Below are 15,405 nucleotides of genomic sequence, written 5' to 3'. Positions count from 1 at the left end.
TCCTCTCTGGCAGCGTGCAAGGAAAGAGAGATGGGGCACGGCCCCCCCCCCCACTGTTAGACACAGTGAGCCCCATGGCACAGGGGTGAGCCCCTCACCTTGGCTCAGCCAAGGTCCCCACACTCCCTATGGGGCTCAGAGGCAGGATGTGGCCAGGTAGCAACAAACTGAGGACACCATGGAGGGGACAGGCAAGGGGGGATGGAGCCCCTCCACCCCCAAAATCCCCCCCCAGCACAATGGGGATGGGCACAAACAGCCACAGGAGACACCACTGAGGACACGGCCACAGAGCCCCCCCCAGCTGACCCCCACTTTGGGCCATGTGGGACCCCTCCTCCATCCCCGGGGCCCTTACAGCGTTTGGTAGGTGCTGTCCTTGGACTTGATGAACTTGATGATGAAGAAGACCACAGCCTGGATGCTGAGCACCAGCACGATGCCACCGATGAAGCTGGCCGTGTCGAAGCCAGGAGGGTGGAACTCAGGGCTGCCCGTCAACGGGGCGCTGGTGCTGGTGGTCCCTAACGGACATCAGGGATGGGGGTTACGGGTGCTGCTGGCATCCGTGGGTAGCCATGCTCCTGCCAAGAAGGGGGGATTCGAGGCCCACATGGACCCCAGTGGCTCCATGGGGAGGGATGGTTGGATGTCCCCAGCAGCACACGGGTGCAGGGACAGGCTCAGCCCCTTCCCATGCTGTAGCAGCACATGGGAGAGGAGCCAGAGGCAAAAGGATCCCGGTGGGATCAATAATTCAGAGGGCTCTGGGCTCCGGTTACCGGCTGTAATGAGCCCAGCGCTCTCCAGTTCCCACTTCCTGGAAGAGGCTCCTGCTCCATGCCCAGCCCCTGCTCCAGACATGGCTCTTTCCAGCAGGGATGGCAGCAGGGCTGGTTCTTGGTGGGCTGCAGGGTACGACACCCCTGGCCCCATCCTGCCATCACTGCAGCACTGCTTATGGCAGAGGGGAGCACAGGGACAGTGCTGTGACATGGGGACAGTGCTGGTACCTTGAAGCTCCATGGATGCAGCTCCAAGGGTGGCTCTGCTCATACATGGAGGGAAGCAGCTTGTCCCATCCCACTGTCCCCTGGGGCACCCGGACCCTCCATCCCATCCCAGCACCCCCCCAGACCCACTCACTTGGTGCATGTGTCGTTGTCGGCTCCTTGCCATGGGACCGTGGAGGCTCTTCAGTGGGGGACTTCAGCGCTGCCAGGGGATGGAACAGAGGGAAAAGGATGTCAGGGGATATCGCTACATCCCATTTCCCTGTGCCAGGGTGGGATCTCATCCCCAAAGCCCTGGCACCCCCCAGCAGCAGGGTGCTGCTGGGTCTGGGGGTGCTGCTGGGGTTACCTCGGCACTGGGTGCTGGTGTTGTAGAGCACACAGGTTTCCCTTGCGGCTACCCCTCTCCGCACACAGCTCCCCTTCTCTGCGGGAAGAGGAGCAGGGTTTTCCTAAGGAACCCTCCAGTGAGGGTTTGGGATGGGGAGAGCTCATTCCCAGGGGTGGGCACCCATCTGGGGGTCACCTCCCATAGGGAAAAGCCTCATAGAATGGCTCTGTAAACAGCTCTTTTACCCCATCTCCATCACTTGTTGCTGCTTCACAAGCATCTCCAAGGAGGAGATCTCACCTGGCTCCTCGGGGGTCCCACAGTGCACCCAGGCACAGCCGGTGCTATTGTGTGAGATGGGGCTGCTTGTGCAGGTCTCACAGAGCTCCAGCTCGCTGCACCCTCCTGCCAAGGCCAAGGGGAGGAGTGAGGCAGGGCCAGCATCCGTCCCCCCTCAGCCAGGATGGGGCTGGACCCTCTGCTCCATGAAGGAAGACTCCTTAGGATGCAGCAGGAGGGATGAGGACACCTCTCTCAGCACCAACCCCATTAAACTCATAACAGGATGAAGATGCATTTGGAGCATCTCTATAGAGGGAGTACCATGCACCCCACAGCACCCACGGCCACACAGGGCTCACCCCATCGCCCCAGCCATGAGTAACTTGGGTGCTCTGAGGCGCCCTGCCTTGAGCTCATCATTAATTTACAGCGCTGTCACAGGGAGGCTGCAGTGAGGAGCTGTGCCTGGGCCCTGCCTGCACCTCGCTGCATCCCACGCCTGCGCTGGCACCATCCTGGGAGTCAGCTGAGATCCATCCCCACCCTGGACATGTTCCGCCCGCCCAGGCCTTGCACCCCATCCCAAGAGGTCTTTTGCTGCGCTGGGAACATCGAACCCTGTGCTTGCTTCCCCCCCCATCCCCTCCATGCAGTGAGTTTCCCACCACACCACTCCTTTGGGGTGCACAGGTCAGCCCCCCCCAGCCGGTAGGGCCATGCCCACTGATAGCAGCCTTTGCCTTCTCCCAAAGCAAAAGGGGTCACTGGTGGCATAAGGCACAGAGCAGGATGCCGTGGACCCAGGGCATGGTGGAGGGCACAGCGCGGGTGTCGTGTCCCCCCCCCCAGCATTGCCGGGAGCCAATAGGGAAGTGGGACTTTGTTCACCAGGGTTTCAGGCAGGTTTGGGATTGAAGTTATTTTTATCGTGGCAGGCGCAGGAGCAGACGTTGGAGCCCGACGCTGGCAGCTCCCGCTCCTGCCCTCAGGTGTGGGGAGGGAGCGGAGCGAAACAGGGGGCAGCCGAGGGCAGCCCCGGCCCTAGGGTGCGCTGCACACGTCACGGTGGAAATGCTCCCCCCGAGCAGCAGGAGGACGGAGCAGGAGGAGGGGACAAAGACAATTCCCACCCGGAGTTACCCGCACCAGCGGCCGGAGGGTGCCGGCTCCCAACCTGCCCCCCAGCCACGAAGCCCCCCGCACCCCTCTTGTCCAGCATTGGGGGGGACCCCTCCAAGCCTTGTTCCCTCTCCCCAAACCCGGAACCAACCGATAGAAAGGGGCTCCCCATCGCGGATGGGAGGAGGTCCCGTGGGGTTGAGGATCGAGGGGAGCAAAAAAGACCCCCCCAGAAAAGTTCACCTGTCCCAAAGCTGCCAACTCCTCCCGCTCACCCCCCCCGCCCCGGCCGTACCTGCGCGGGAGGGCGCCGGGCGCTGCGCCCATAGCAGGGCGCACAGCAGCGCGCAGCGCAACGGCGAGGCCATGGCCCGGCGCGGCTCAGCCCGGGCCCAGCGGGAGGTGTCGGGTGCGGAGCGCAGGGAAGGCGAAGCGGAGCCGCGGGCAGATGCGCGCCCGCGGGAGGTGGCCCCGAGGAGGGGGGGGGCCCGGGAAGGGGCGGCCCCGTCCCGCCTCGTCCCGCCCCGCTCCGCCCCGGGAGGCCCGGGCACGGCGAGAGGGGCTCCGGCGGTGCTTCCCCCCCTTATCCCCCGCTATCCTCCCATCATCGTCCCATCGTGTGCGCGCTGCCGTGGCTGTGGGGAAGCCCCTGTCCCGGGAGGGCTGCACCCTCATCACGCACTGCACTGGATGCTCCGCACACACTGCACACTGTGTGTGCGCTGCCCTCACCGCACGTGGTGTGTGCCCTACACACACTGCGCACTGCCTGTACACTGTGTTCACTGCACTCACTGCGCGCCCTGCGCACTGCCTGTGCACTGCACTGTGTTCACTGCACTCACTGCACGCCTTGCACACTGCCTGTGCACTGCACACCCTGCACGCACTGCACGCACTGCCTGCAGGCTGCGCTCACAGTGCAGTGACCGAGCACTGCACTCACCGCACACGTACCCCAGAGCCGCTCCATCTCCCTGTGAACCCGCACACCGCGACCCTCCCAGAGGGTCCCTCCGCAGGTCCCACCCGCGGCTAGGCCGCCGAGCTGCGGGTGGGAACCGGGCGCGTTCAGCACCGCGAACAGCTCCCGCCGGGCCGGGCCGAGCCGAGCCGGGCCGAGCCGGGCCCCGTCCCTCTCCCGAGGGCTCCCGACCCCAGCAGGGTCCCGCACCGGTCCCATCCCGCTTTGGCAGCGGGGCAGAGCTAAACCCGCCCCCCCCAGGAGATGCACAGCGCCGGGCTTCGAGGAACTGAAGAAGGGGGAAGCGTCCCGGCAGCGTCCCGGGGGTGAGGACGCCTCTTCCTCCTCCTCCTCCTCCTCGCTGCCAGCCGCCTTCCCGCACCACCACCCCCCCCCACCCCCCCCGCTCCAGCCCTTCCCGCTTCTCCCGTCCATGAATTATTCATCCCCGCATGGGAAAGCCGTCGGGGAAGGGGGGGGGGGGGGGAGATGCTGAACCCCCCTTTGTGCTGGGGCGGGGGAACCCCCGTTTCTACCCGGGCCACCCCCTTCACACCCCGTGGAACCCCCAAACCTCTGCAGCGTGGGGGGAGGCACAAGGGACGACCCCTCCTCTGCACGGACCTGGCGGGGGGGCTCCGCCTGGGCCGGTGGGGGACAAGGGTGGACGTAGGAGGGACGCGGGGGCGGCGGGGGGGCAGGGGGGCTCTGTTTTTATGAATGGGCTGCTCCAGCCCCGATGCGATTACTATGCGGCGCGCCTCACAGGGCGCTGATTGGCTCCGGCGCGCCATTGACGTCACAGAGGGAGAACGGGGAGGGGGGAGGCGGTGAGTCAACCCTCTCCCCCTCCCCGTCACCCCCAATTCGCCCCCCCCGGCGGGGCTTGGTCACTATAAATCGGCAGCGCCCATGGCAGGGGCGCCCCGGGCCGGGCTGAGCATCCCGGCAGGTGAGTGACCGGCACCGGGATGTGGGGGGCACCCGGATGTGGGGGGCACCTGGATGCGTCCAGGGAGGGAGTAAAGGGGGATTCCTCCTGTTGGGGGGCTGACGGTGGGACTGGGATGGGGCCGATCTCATCCACCTGTTGTTTGGGTTTCCATCGGCTGGGTCCCGAAGCCCCGGGGATGGGCAGTGGTGGGATGTAGGTCCTGTGTTTATCAACCCAAACCATGCAGTGCACAAGCCCCCGCAGGCAGAGCGCTAGGGGGTAGGTGGATGTGTTGTGTCCCCCCCCCCCCCCTTTATTCATACGTTGGTTTTATTTGCTTGCAAATGAATTAAAACCAACCAAACGCCCCCTCCGGGAGTGAACACCCCTCAACACACAGCTCTGTGCCCCTCTCCTGGGGACAACCTGGGGGGGGCACCCTGGGTCTGGTGTCCCCTCAGAAGTTGGAACCAGATGAGCTTTAAGCTCCCTTCCAACCCAGACCAGTGGGTGGCTCTATGAAAAGACTCTGCCTGGATGTGGGGTGACAACATGGGGACCCAGTGGGTCCTGGTGTGGGTGGTGGGCACTGAGGGGCTGCCCTTGTTCTCCACCAGCATGATGGGGGAAAAGCCCCCCAACTCCAGTGAGGGCCACCGAGGCTGGTTGGCAGCCAGGAACAGCAGCAGCAGCTCCTTGGACTTGGAGTCCGTGGTGCAACCCCTTGCCTTGAACCCATGGGATGTTGTTCTCTGTGTCTCTGGGACCATCATCTCCTGTGAGAATGCCGTTGTGGTGGTGGTGATCTTCTACAGTCCGGCTTTCCGGGCTCCCATGTTCCTCCTCATCGGCAGCTTGGCCACTGCAGACCTTCTGGCAGGGTTGGGCTTGATCCTGCACTTTGCCTTTGTCTACTTCATCCCATCGGAGGTGATCAGCCTGCTCACCATGGGGCTCCTGGTCACCTCCTTCATTGCCAGCGTCAGCAGCTTGCTGGCCATCACCATTGACCGCTACCTGTCACTCTACAATGCCCTGACCTACTACTCGGAGAGGACAGTGACCAGGACTTACCTCATGTTGATACTCACCTGGGGAGCCTCCATTTGCTATGGCCTCCTGCCCATCATGGGCTGGAACTGCCTGAAGGAGCCCTCTGCCTGCAGCATCGTCAAGCCCTTGACGAAGAACCACCTCATCATCCTCTCGGTCTCCTTCTTCATGGTGTTTGCGGTGATGCTGCAGCTCTACGTGCAGATCTGTAGGCTCATCCACCACCATGCCCACCAGATTGCCGTCCAGACACACTTCCTGGCCACTTCCCACTATGTCACCACCAGGAAGGGCATCTCCACCTTGGCCATCATCCTGGGCACTTTCGCCTCGTGCTGGCTGCCCTTTGCCATCTACTGCCTGCTGGGGGATCACAGCTACCCGGCCCTCTACACCTACGCCACCCTCCTCCCCGCCACCTACAACTCCATGATCAACCCCATCATCTACGCCTTCAGGAACCAGGAGATCCAGAGAGTGCTGTGGGCCGTGTGCTGCGGGCGCTTGTCCTCCACCGCGCCGTTCCGCTCCTGCTCCCCCAGTGACGTTTGACACAGCCTGACCCTGTCAGCCCCCTTGGAATCAGGCAGCTCTTCTCAACCCTGTCCTTTTGGGCTTCTCCACTTTTTGAGTTGACAAGAGAGAAAAGCATATTTTCTAGCCATGATATATATATATGGGGTGGGGGGATCCTCATATTTTCTTTACATCTATTGATGATGGTTTATTTTTCTAAGGGGGGACGTTCATTGACCTCTTGTTTTACAGCCTCGTTCTTTACATCAGACAATGAATCTATTTTGTACATTAGGGGAGGTGGGGGACGCACTCGGGGGGGGTGTCTCAAACCCACCCCTTCTCCCATCCATCCGCTTATTTATTAGCTTTAATTAGCATCCAATGTGATTTTAACACCTCCCTCCGGCAGGCTCAGCGCTGAGGGCTGCTGCCCTCTAGTGCTCGCTGCCTTTGGGTCCCCCCCTCGTAGCGCTCCCCTGCCAAAGCCTTTTGCACTGGGGCTGCATTCGCATATGGGGGGTGAAGGGGACCCTGCGGTGGGTGCTCACAATGGGGGGGGTGCTTCTTGTTTACAGCCATTGGTGACGGCGGGAATAAAAGTGCTTTGTGATACGAGGAGCTGCTGGTGGTGATGGCGTGGGGGTGGCTTCCTGGGGGGAGGGGGGCATGTCCTATGTTGTCACCCCTCATCCAGGAAGTCTTCACATAGAGCCATAGGTTTGGGATGAAGGGAACTTAAAGGTTTCCTGCAGCCCCTTTAGGCACTGGAGCTGCTCTAAGGTCTCCCCTTCAGGAGCCTTCTCTTCTCCAGGCTGCCCCAGCCCAGTCAGCCTGGCTCCAGAGCAGAGCTGCTCCAGCCCTCACGGCAGCTCCTGGCTCCAACAGCTCCACGTCCCGCTTGTTTTCCTTGCTCCTGGTTCAGAAATCCCAAGCGACAGCACTTCCCCCTCCCATCACATCCTGTTAGCAGGAGCCGGCCCCTGGGGAGCCTTCACCATCCTCATCCTCATGGCATCCAGCAGGCAGAGGGGCCGCATCCAGCCTGGGGCTGTTAGTGCTGCCTCCATCACACCCCAGCCCTGCTCCTGGTGCAGGGGCTCTACCCAGGACCCCACGGCTTATGCTGCAGGAGACAGAGCTCAGATGAGATGTGAGATGCCCATCACTGCTGCCCATGCCACAAGGTTAACGATGGCAAAGCTAATTAGGGCAGCTCAGCCTCTCTGTGCCCCACAGCCCCCCATGCCCCTGCCCACCCTGTCAGGAAGCAGAACTGAGTGCTGTGATGGGGTTATGGCAGCAAAGCATCAAGATGGGGAGATGGGAACAGGGAATTTGGGGGTTCCTTAGTCCCCACTGAGGTTGAGTCCAGGAGAAAGAGGAAAAGCTCAAGGGGTTGAAGCCCCCCATGTCCTGGGGCTGAGATGAGGCTCATCCATCCATCCATGAACCCATCCATCCCTCATCCCTCTCTCACCAGTGAGAGGTGCTGTGATTGATTCCCAGCCCTGCTTTAGTCATAGGCAGCTGGTACTTGTCACCTCCTCTGAGGACTTGGTGACACCAGTGTTGGCTGCAGGTATGGGGGTGAAAGCAGCACCACGCAGGGCTGTTGGTGGGATGGGATGGGGTCGGTGTTGGGATGGGGTCCCCAAATTCACTTGGGGGACAGCCCAGCATCAAAAGCCCCACCAAAACCCAGCCCCATGTCACATCAGATCAAAGGGCCAGGGCCCCTCATACCCATCCACTTGGCTCCCTGCTGCCAACAGCCATTGTGGGCCACATCCTGGCTGGAGAATGCATCCTTCAGCTCCTGCCTGTGTCCAGGTCCCTCCTGTCAGCATGGATGAAGAAAGCCAAGTCTGGATGAAGCCGGGACCCCACCACAGTGCTGAATGCTCTCCTGTTACAGCAGTGAATCCAGAGCCATTCCCGGCTGCTCCAGGCCTTTGGGGAATGCAGCAGGGATAACAGCCCACAGCAGGGCTCAGCCTGCTCTGCTCTTGGGTGGAGAAAGATGCTGAAAGCCATCACCCAGCTGTGAGACACATCTGGCAGCCCTGCCCAGCACATGCTGTAAGCCATAGGAGCCTCTTGCCTCCAAGCTGGGGGCTCTGGGCAGCCCTTGCCTCCTTGGTCACAGCACTTTGCCCCCCTGTTAGGAGCAGCGATGTGGGGCAGAGTTAAGCCCCACGGCCAGGCTGGGAATGCCGGGCCGGGAGCTCTGGTTCTGGGTTCCATTGAAATGAGCAACCTCAGCCCTGGCTTTGGGGAATTTGGTTTCCTTGGAAGCATGAGCAGGCAGGAAACGAAGGGAAGGCGGCCCCGCTCTGAAGGGCTTTACCAAATGCCGAAGGCAGCGGGAGGCATTTCCTGGTGCGAGCTGTGGAGCATCATTCCCGGCCCCCACCGGGGCTCCAGGAGGCATCACCGGCGCTCCCCGGAATGAAAGCCTGTCCTGGGTGGGAAGCAGGTCGCCCTCCAGCACCCTGCAGCAACACGTGATGGAGAAGGTGCCACAAGCTTACGGGTGCAGGGCTCCAAGGCTGGCTCTGCCGGCAGGGGCAGGGAAGGATGGGCACCACACAGGCACAGCGCTGGGGCTCTGTCTGACCGCAGCAGGGCAGGAGATGCTGGTGGGGAGCGTGCTTTGACTGGCTGCGGGCCCATTCCCGTGCTGGCTGCCTTAAGCCGTCTCCATGCAATCCCCAGCCTTTGCGGAGCCGCTGCCCTGCCAGCCTGTAGCAGCTCGAGCTTCAAATCCATAATTCCTCTGGCACCCCGTGGTTATTTGTGAGCTGCTGTGAGCAGATGGAAGAGTTCTAGATAAAGCCATCCGCAGCACGGGAGCCGGCTGCCTTCCCCACACAGCCGCGTAGGCACCAGCAAAGGCAGGGAGGAGGGAAGAGAGGAAAGGAAAGGAAAGGAGGGGGGAAAGGCAGAAAGAGCGAGAAAGAAGGAGTCAGCCATTTCTTCCAGGGGCTGAGCTGCCATCTCCGCACACCTACACGCGGGGAGCAGGGAGCCTGTGCTGGCAGCGGCAAGCAGGGTGACATTGGCACGCCGGGAGCGCGGGCTGGAAACGCTGATCCGAGCTGGCAGCGCTGCGCTCACGCGGGTCCCAGAGGGGGGATGAAGGGAGAGGAGCTGACGTCAGTAGTGGAAAGGACACGCAGCCCACCCGGCCGAGGCTGACACCACCTTGATGGAGAGCATTAAATAGGGCTGGGGAAACAGGGCTGCTGTGGGGCTGGAGCTGAGCCCTGTGCCAGGGACAAGGCCCGGGCACCAAGGTGCAGCAGAGACCTGAGGCTCCCCCAGCTGCAGCAGCTCCTTCATAGGGATCTGCTGGGCTCAGGATTCATCTCAGTGCATCCCTGCTGGGCTTCTCCTCCCTGCGCCAAGCTGAACCCAGGGAGTAGCAGCAGCAGGAGAGAGCTCTCCCCATCACCTGGGGGCAGATGGGCTACTAAGGAAGGTGGATCTGGGACTGGGATTTCCCTTTTAGGGGAATAAACCAGCTCAACACCCCCCAATCCCCCCCCAGTCTCAAAGGCTGGTACCCAAAAGCACTGATTTAGCCCTGGCCACAACCATGAAGGCAAGGGAGCCGGGGTGCCGGCTGCTGCCCCAATTCCAGATGGATCCAAGAGCTGCAATACGCAGCATTAGGGCGCATAGAAGCCCAAGAGATCCCTCCTTCCCCTGCCCTCGGTGCCCCAGCAAGACTAAAGGGCTTGCTTGTTCAGGAGCTGGCAAGGCCAATTAATCTAATGAGGTTTTGCAGCCAGGGACTATTGTCAGCCAAGAAAGGCAGAGCGCTGCAGAGCGAGCGCACGGGTGGCTCCTGGAAGCCAAGGGAATTTGGCAGAGCAGAGCTCTGCACAGGCAGGGATGAGGAGCAGCAGGGATGGAGCCTTTTGTTGCTCTGCACCAACTGGCAAAGCAAACCCAAGCCCAGACGTGGCACCTGAACACAGGGCCCGGAGCCATCGCTGCTGCGGCTGGGGCCAGGCAGCTTCACTGCAAAGGGACCCTGGGAGGCTGAAAGGGAAGCAGGAAAGCAGCAACAGCAGCTCCCTCCCACCCCAGCTGCAGTGGCTGAGGCCCAGGCTCATTCCTATGGCAGGGAGCACCCCCGGGAAACTGGGACCTCCTGCCTTGGCACTGCTGCCCACCGCAGGCAGCACTAAGTATGCCCAGCCATAATCCTCAATCCACCTTGGCACAGTGCAGGAAGAGGCTCCAGCGGGGATGGTGTTTGCAGCACAGCTCTGGGACCTGCTGGTGTCCTTCATCCCTGTGCCCAGGCACCTGCGGTCAGGATGCAGGCTGGGTGCTTGATGGAACACTGATTGCAGCCGGGCTCCCCAGGTGATGCCACGGAGCTGCTCGAGGGCTGGAGCAGCTCTGCTCTGGAGCCAGGCTGAGAGAGCTGGGCTGGGGCAGCCTGGAGAAGGCTCCTGAAGGGGAGACCTTAGAGCAGCTCCAGTGCCTAAAGGGGCTGCAGGAAACCTGGAGAGGGGCTTGGGACAAGGGCCTGTCCAACCTGCTCCCACGGAAGGTGTCCCTGGATGAGCTTTAAGGTCCCTTCCAACCCAAACCAGGCTGGGAGTCTATGGAATTGCAGCAGCCCCTCAGTAAAGGATCTGCCCCTATCCACATGCCCAAGACCACAGCAGGGTCCTCACCATGTGCCCGCAGTAACACACCAGGCACTGGTTGGATCGAAAGGTTTTATCAATTTTATAGTTTTTAAAAAAGGATCAAAAAAAATTTTTTTTTTTACATGTACATTACAAAAATCTGCAATCAGGAATCTTCATTCAGGGGTTTCTGAGCTGATTATAAACACCAAAGCAGCAGGAAAAGCCTGGCTTACCCAGCAACCGACAGGGAGAAGCACAGACAGCGCAGGGGAAGCCAGGAGGCAGTGAGGATACGGATATGGACACAGGCTGGGCTCTGCTCCCGCAGCAGCTTTCAGCTGCATCTGTGCACATGAGGCAGCAGAGCCCAGGCATCAGTGTTTGTCTGCAGGGGTAGGAAAACCCAACAGTTCTGCTCAGGAGATTGTTTTCTCCGAGCAGAGCTTAGGGTTGAAACTCCTTTGGTGCGATGCGAGGAACCCCCTGCACCCTGAGAGCATCCCTCACCGCATCCAACCCCCAGCCTGGCTGGGCCCTCCAAGGGCACTTCCCAGCTCTTCTCCTGCCTTAGCTCCTGCTCAGCGATCAACCCCTAAGATACAAGTGGAATAATTAACTCTTATAAATATATTTATATCATGTAGGAAAATAAGGCACTTGAGGAGGGTTACAGCTCTATGTCTAAGTCTATGGCATTCTAACCGGGAAGGAAAAAGGGGTTAGTTTCTGAAATGAATTAAAATGAATGTTAATACAGGAATAAACACATCAGATCCACTTCCCACTTCAAGGCTTTGTTTCAAAAGCAAGAGGAGAAAGCACACCCTTCCCCCCCCCCCCCCCGAAATCCAACAGCAATAAAAGCTGGCCTCTGCCCCCCACTGAGCCCTGCCAGGCAGCTCCCGTCAAGGACAGGTAATTCCCAAAGAGGCACCTTCAGTAAGTCCATGGATTGAATAATAACAGTGAACACCACATCCTTTCCCTGAAACAACATTCCCCGGTTTCTGGGCCATGCGGGACCTCCAGGAGCCCCTTTCCTGGCTCTGCTCTGGAGCTTGGAGCCTGATAAGGAGAGGAGAACGCAGTGAAGGTCACCGGCTGCGGAGGAGGCTCCAGGCTGAGCCCGCGGAACAGGGATGAGGTTTTCCCTGGGAAGGGGGGTGGCGGGGGAAGAGGCTGCTGGGAGCAGCAGCCAAGCACTGCGGGCGAGGACACCGGGAGAATGTTTAACCAGGAGCATGGAGCCGGGAAGAGGAAGGCAGCAGCAGCCTGCCCCAACCTGCACACCCTGAGCAACCAGGATGGAGGGCACGGCTGCTCCGGCTCTGCATATCCATGTGGATACAGGTCGGGATGACATGGGAAAGGGGGGGGTCTTCCTGAGGAGGCAGAGAGGAGGGAGGATTCCAACTGCCAGCTCTCACTTTTGGCTTTGTGAAATGCTTGAGGCTTGCCTGCCACAGGGAAAGGAAGGAGGAAGTTCACATGGAATGACATCGATTGCAAGGGAGCCCAGCACAGCCCCTTGGTCGACATGGGGCAGCAGCCCTGCAGTTCCAGCACAGCTGCTGTGTCTTGCAAAGGTTGTTTCTGGCACCTCTCCTCTTCCCCTACTGCTTTCAGAACTATTCAGCTTACTTGGTGGCCCATTTTGCAATGCTCCTCAAAGGCAGTTGCTTTAAAGCAGTTGTTTCTCAGGGATCACCACATCAGGCTCCTTGTGCAATCAAAGGAGATTTAAAACCCAACAACCAGCCTTCCCTACCTGTCCACAACCCAGCTAAGCTCCAGCAGGTCTGATTCTGCCAGTCCAAAAGCAGAGGGTGGTTACCAGCAGGCTTGCACGGACAAAGCAGTGTCCCTCCTGCTGCCAGGAGAGCCCTGCAAGCGAGAGAAGCAGGCAGAGAAGCCAACTCCCCACTGGATCGCCCACACAGCAGCCTTGTGCAACAGGAACCATGTCCCTACCACCCCGAGGCACGGCCCTGCCTCACAGACCATCCATCTGGGTCATGGAGAGTATGGCACTTGCCTGGATTTCCCACGACAGGAATACTCACTCCCCCTTTCTCCACAGGGATCAAGGCTCTAGTTAAGGCAATTTAAACTGAAGCCAGGTTTGGCATCGGGAAGTTCCTTGCTTCCCTGTGTGCTAATGCTGTCAGCCTGGGTTAGCTCAAAGGTCTGTTTTTCCCAGGAACCTGTCTCCAAGGGAAGCCAGAGGATGCTGCTTACGGAAAGAGCAGGAAAATAAGAGGCAGCAGTTCTCCTCACACCCCCCCTCACCCAGCTTGCAGCAATCAGCACTTTGCATTGCCAAGTCTCTCTCACCAGCACCCGAGGGGTTTGTTCCCTCTTCCAGAACCTGGAACTGGTGCTGCTCACATGTTCCCAGCCCATGGGGATGCCTCGGAGCCTACGCCCTTCGCATCCTGCCTGGCTTTACAGGCACAAGCTCCTGCTTTAGCAGTCCCGTAAATCTCCCAGGGTCACACTGGATCTCGGCTTGATCCACACCCCAGAAAAGCCCATCCCCTGCTCTGGCAAAGACACGCACCCAAGGCATCAGTAAGAACACAACGGCACGAACTGAAGGCATCAATCAAAGCCCAAGACGGATTTGCAGCAAGCTGGCAGCCTCCGGCTGGGCCTAGCATTCCAGGTATGAGCAACATCATTAAATCAGAGAAGGAACAGGCACAGGCTGGCAAGATACTTGACAGTAGGAAAGGCAAAGAGGTTGGAGGGACATGCAGCTGGTCCCACCTCACCACAGCTGGACCCGTGATCTCAAAAGGCTTTGGAATTGCTTTCTGGCATGAACCCGACTGAAAAGAGTCATGTTCAGATTACAATACACATCTGTGGCATCAGGGGTATTTGTTTCTACATTTCCAGGATAGGCTTATATGTTATGGAAGGGAATATAAACCAGGAACAAAACCTAGGTCAAGTCCACCATTTTCTCCCCTTGCCAGTCCTGGATCTGTAGTGAGCAGCCTGGGAACTCACAGGGTTAGTGAGGAGGAGAAATGTCTTCTTAAAATTAACTAAGGAATTAGAATCACAAAACTAAAGGAAACGAAGTGGGTTAGGTCTGATGGGCAACTTAGTTCCCACACAAGATGTTTTTAGGCACAGAAATCCCCCTCCTTTGGAGTAAGGGAAGAGGAAGCCAATGGAATACCAGCGTTTTAAGCTCCTCAAGTCCCTGTGTACATGGTCACCCCATTAGAAAGCACCTCTCCAAACTGCCTGCAGCATTGCCAAAGATGGCCCAAGTGTCTGGTGCTCAGAGAACTCCTCCCCACACCATTACCCTGCTCGAGGCACCTTTTTAAACACTCAGTGTGAATTGGAGGCATCAACAGAGCAGTTTCACCACACGTGTCCCACAGGGACAGTGGCTCTGCTCTCCCACAGGTGGGAAGTTGAGGAACCATTCTGTCCCAGCTTTGCATCCCTTTGGGCAGGTCTCCTTTGGCCAAGCAGTCCAGGAAGCTGGAGGAAGGTAAAGGCAGCTTTTGCCATTAAAGAAGTCCCTCCTCACATTGCACCCAAAGCGTTCCTCAGCCCTGGAGCCAGGAAGCACACCCCAAGCAGGGCAGTCTGGAATTAATACTAGGGGATCAGAGGGGAAAAAATTGTGCGCTATTGCCAAAACCTGATGATTTGACAGTGGGATGCAGCAGAGAACTGACATTTCAAGCCCATTTTCTTGCAGCACTACCAGCGTTCACTGGAAAGGGAAAGCCATCAGATCAACTGTCTGCTGTTGCCATGAGAAAACTAGCTGAAAATGTCCTTCATCTGAAAGGCCATCCGGCCACACCAGGATCATCCATCTTTACTTTCAAAATCCCTCCGGATGGAGGGTTTAGATGTGCTCTGCCTGGTGGCATCGAGAAGCTGGAGGTTTAGCTCTCTTTTAAATAAGCAACCGTTACACCCCCTCCAGCTAAATCCCAACACCACCTTGGCAGTGTCTGTGAGGAGACCTTTGGAAAAGGCAGAGCACAAAGCACTGCCGAAGCCGGAGGGGGAGGGAGAGGGGAGATATGCTGCTGGTTCTCTGAAAACCCTTGGCACATCTTTGGTTACGGGCTGAAAAGGGAGGTGGTAGAAGGTTTGGCCACCTGATTCTTTAAGAAGAGGTTAACTCAGGAGAGAAGGGGAAGGAGGGGACTGGGCTGTGGTTAATCCGACCATTCGTCCTCATCGAACTCAGAAGAGTCGTCCTCAGAGTCGCTGTACTCCACAGCGATGCGGCGCGACAGGATCGTGGCCACATCATTGCCCACAACGTCCCGCTTCTCCTGCTCTCGCTGCTCCTCCACCTTACGAAGCTGGAAGCCTGTTGGGAAAGAAGGCAACAGAGGGGATCATGCAAAGGCTTTGGTCACACAGAGATCTGCAAAGCAGCCATTCCTGCGACACAATCCTCCGGGCAAGGCAGCCTGTCTTGGACACGCTGTGGGATAACACTGATGGTGAACGACAGGCAAGACAGGCTGGGTGGGCAGGTGGGAATTATT

The 15,405-nt window shown here is 59.2% G+C and overlaps 3 protein-coding genes across 4 annotated transcripts in view; 1 reads left to right on the top strand and 2 right to left on the bottom strand.

The window, feature by feature from the left end:
• Positions 1-354: 354 nt before the first annotated feature.
• Positions 355-3,113, bottom strand: CD164L2 (CD164 molecule like 2; the record flags this gene model as incomplete). The annotated part of the gene is made up of 5 exons (XM_080632348.1): positions 355-524; positions 1,147-1,215; positions 1,363-1,440; positions 1,645-1,749; positions 3,041-3,113. The coding sequence occupies 5 exons, from the start codon at positions 3,111-3,113 to the stop codon at positions 355-357; spliced, it is 495 nt and encodes a 164-aa protein (XP_080488474.1).
• Positions 3,114-5,261: 2,148 nt separating this feature from the next.
• On the top strand, positions 5,262-6,248 carry GPR3 (G protein-coupled receptor 3; the record flags this gene model as incomplete). The annotated part of the gene is made up of 1 exon (XM_080632563.1): positions 5,262-6,248. One exon carries the CDS (start codon positions 5,262-5,264, stop codon positions 6,246-6,248), a length of 987 nt encoding a protein of 328 aa, XP_080488689.1.
• A 4,692-nt stretch (positions 6,249-10,940) lies between these two features.
• The window catches only part of WASF2 (WASP family member 2), a 33,351-nt gene continuing 28,886 nt past the window's right edge, over positions 10,941-15,405 (bottom strand). For both annotated transcript variants that reach the window (XM_080632241.1, XM_080632242.1), the window contains one exon: positions 10,941-15,224. In XM_080632241.1, the coding sequence (XP_080488367.1) occupies positions 15,067-15,224 (158 nt within the window). In that variant the 3' untranslated portion in view covers positions 10,941-15,066. The remainder of the gene's footprint in view (positions 15,225-15,405) is intronic.

This window comes from Psittacula echo, assembly GCF_963264785.1.
Source record: "Psittacula echo genome assembly, chromosome: 21".
Classification (NCBI taxonomy): domain Eukaryota; kingdom Metazoa; phylum Chordata; class Aves; order Psittaciformes; family Psittacidae; genus Psittacula; species Psittacula echo.
Note: the sequence above shows the minus strand (reverse complement) of the source record. Positions and strands in the feature narration are given on the sequence as shown.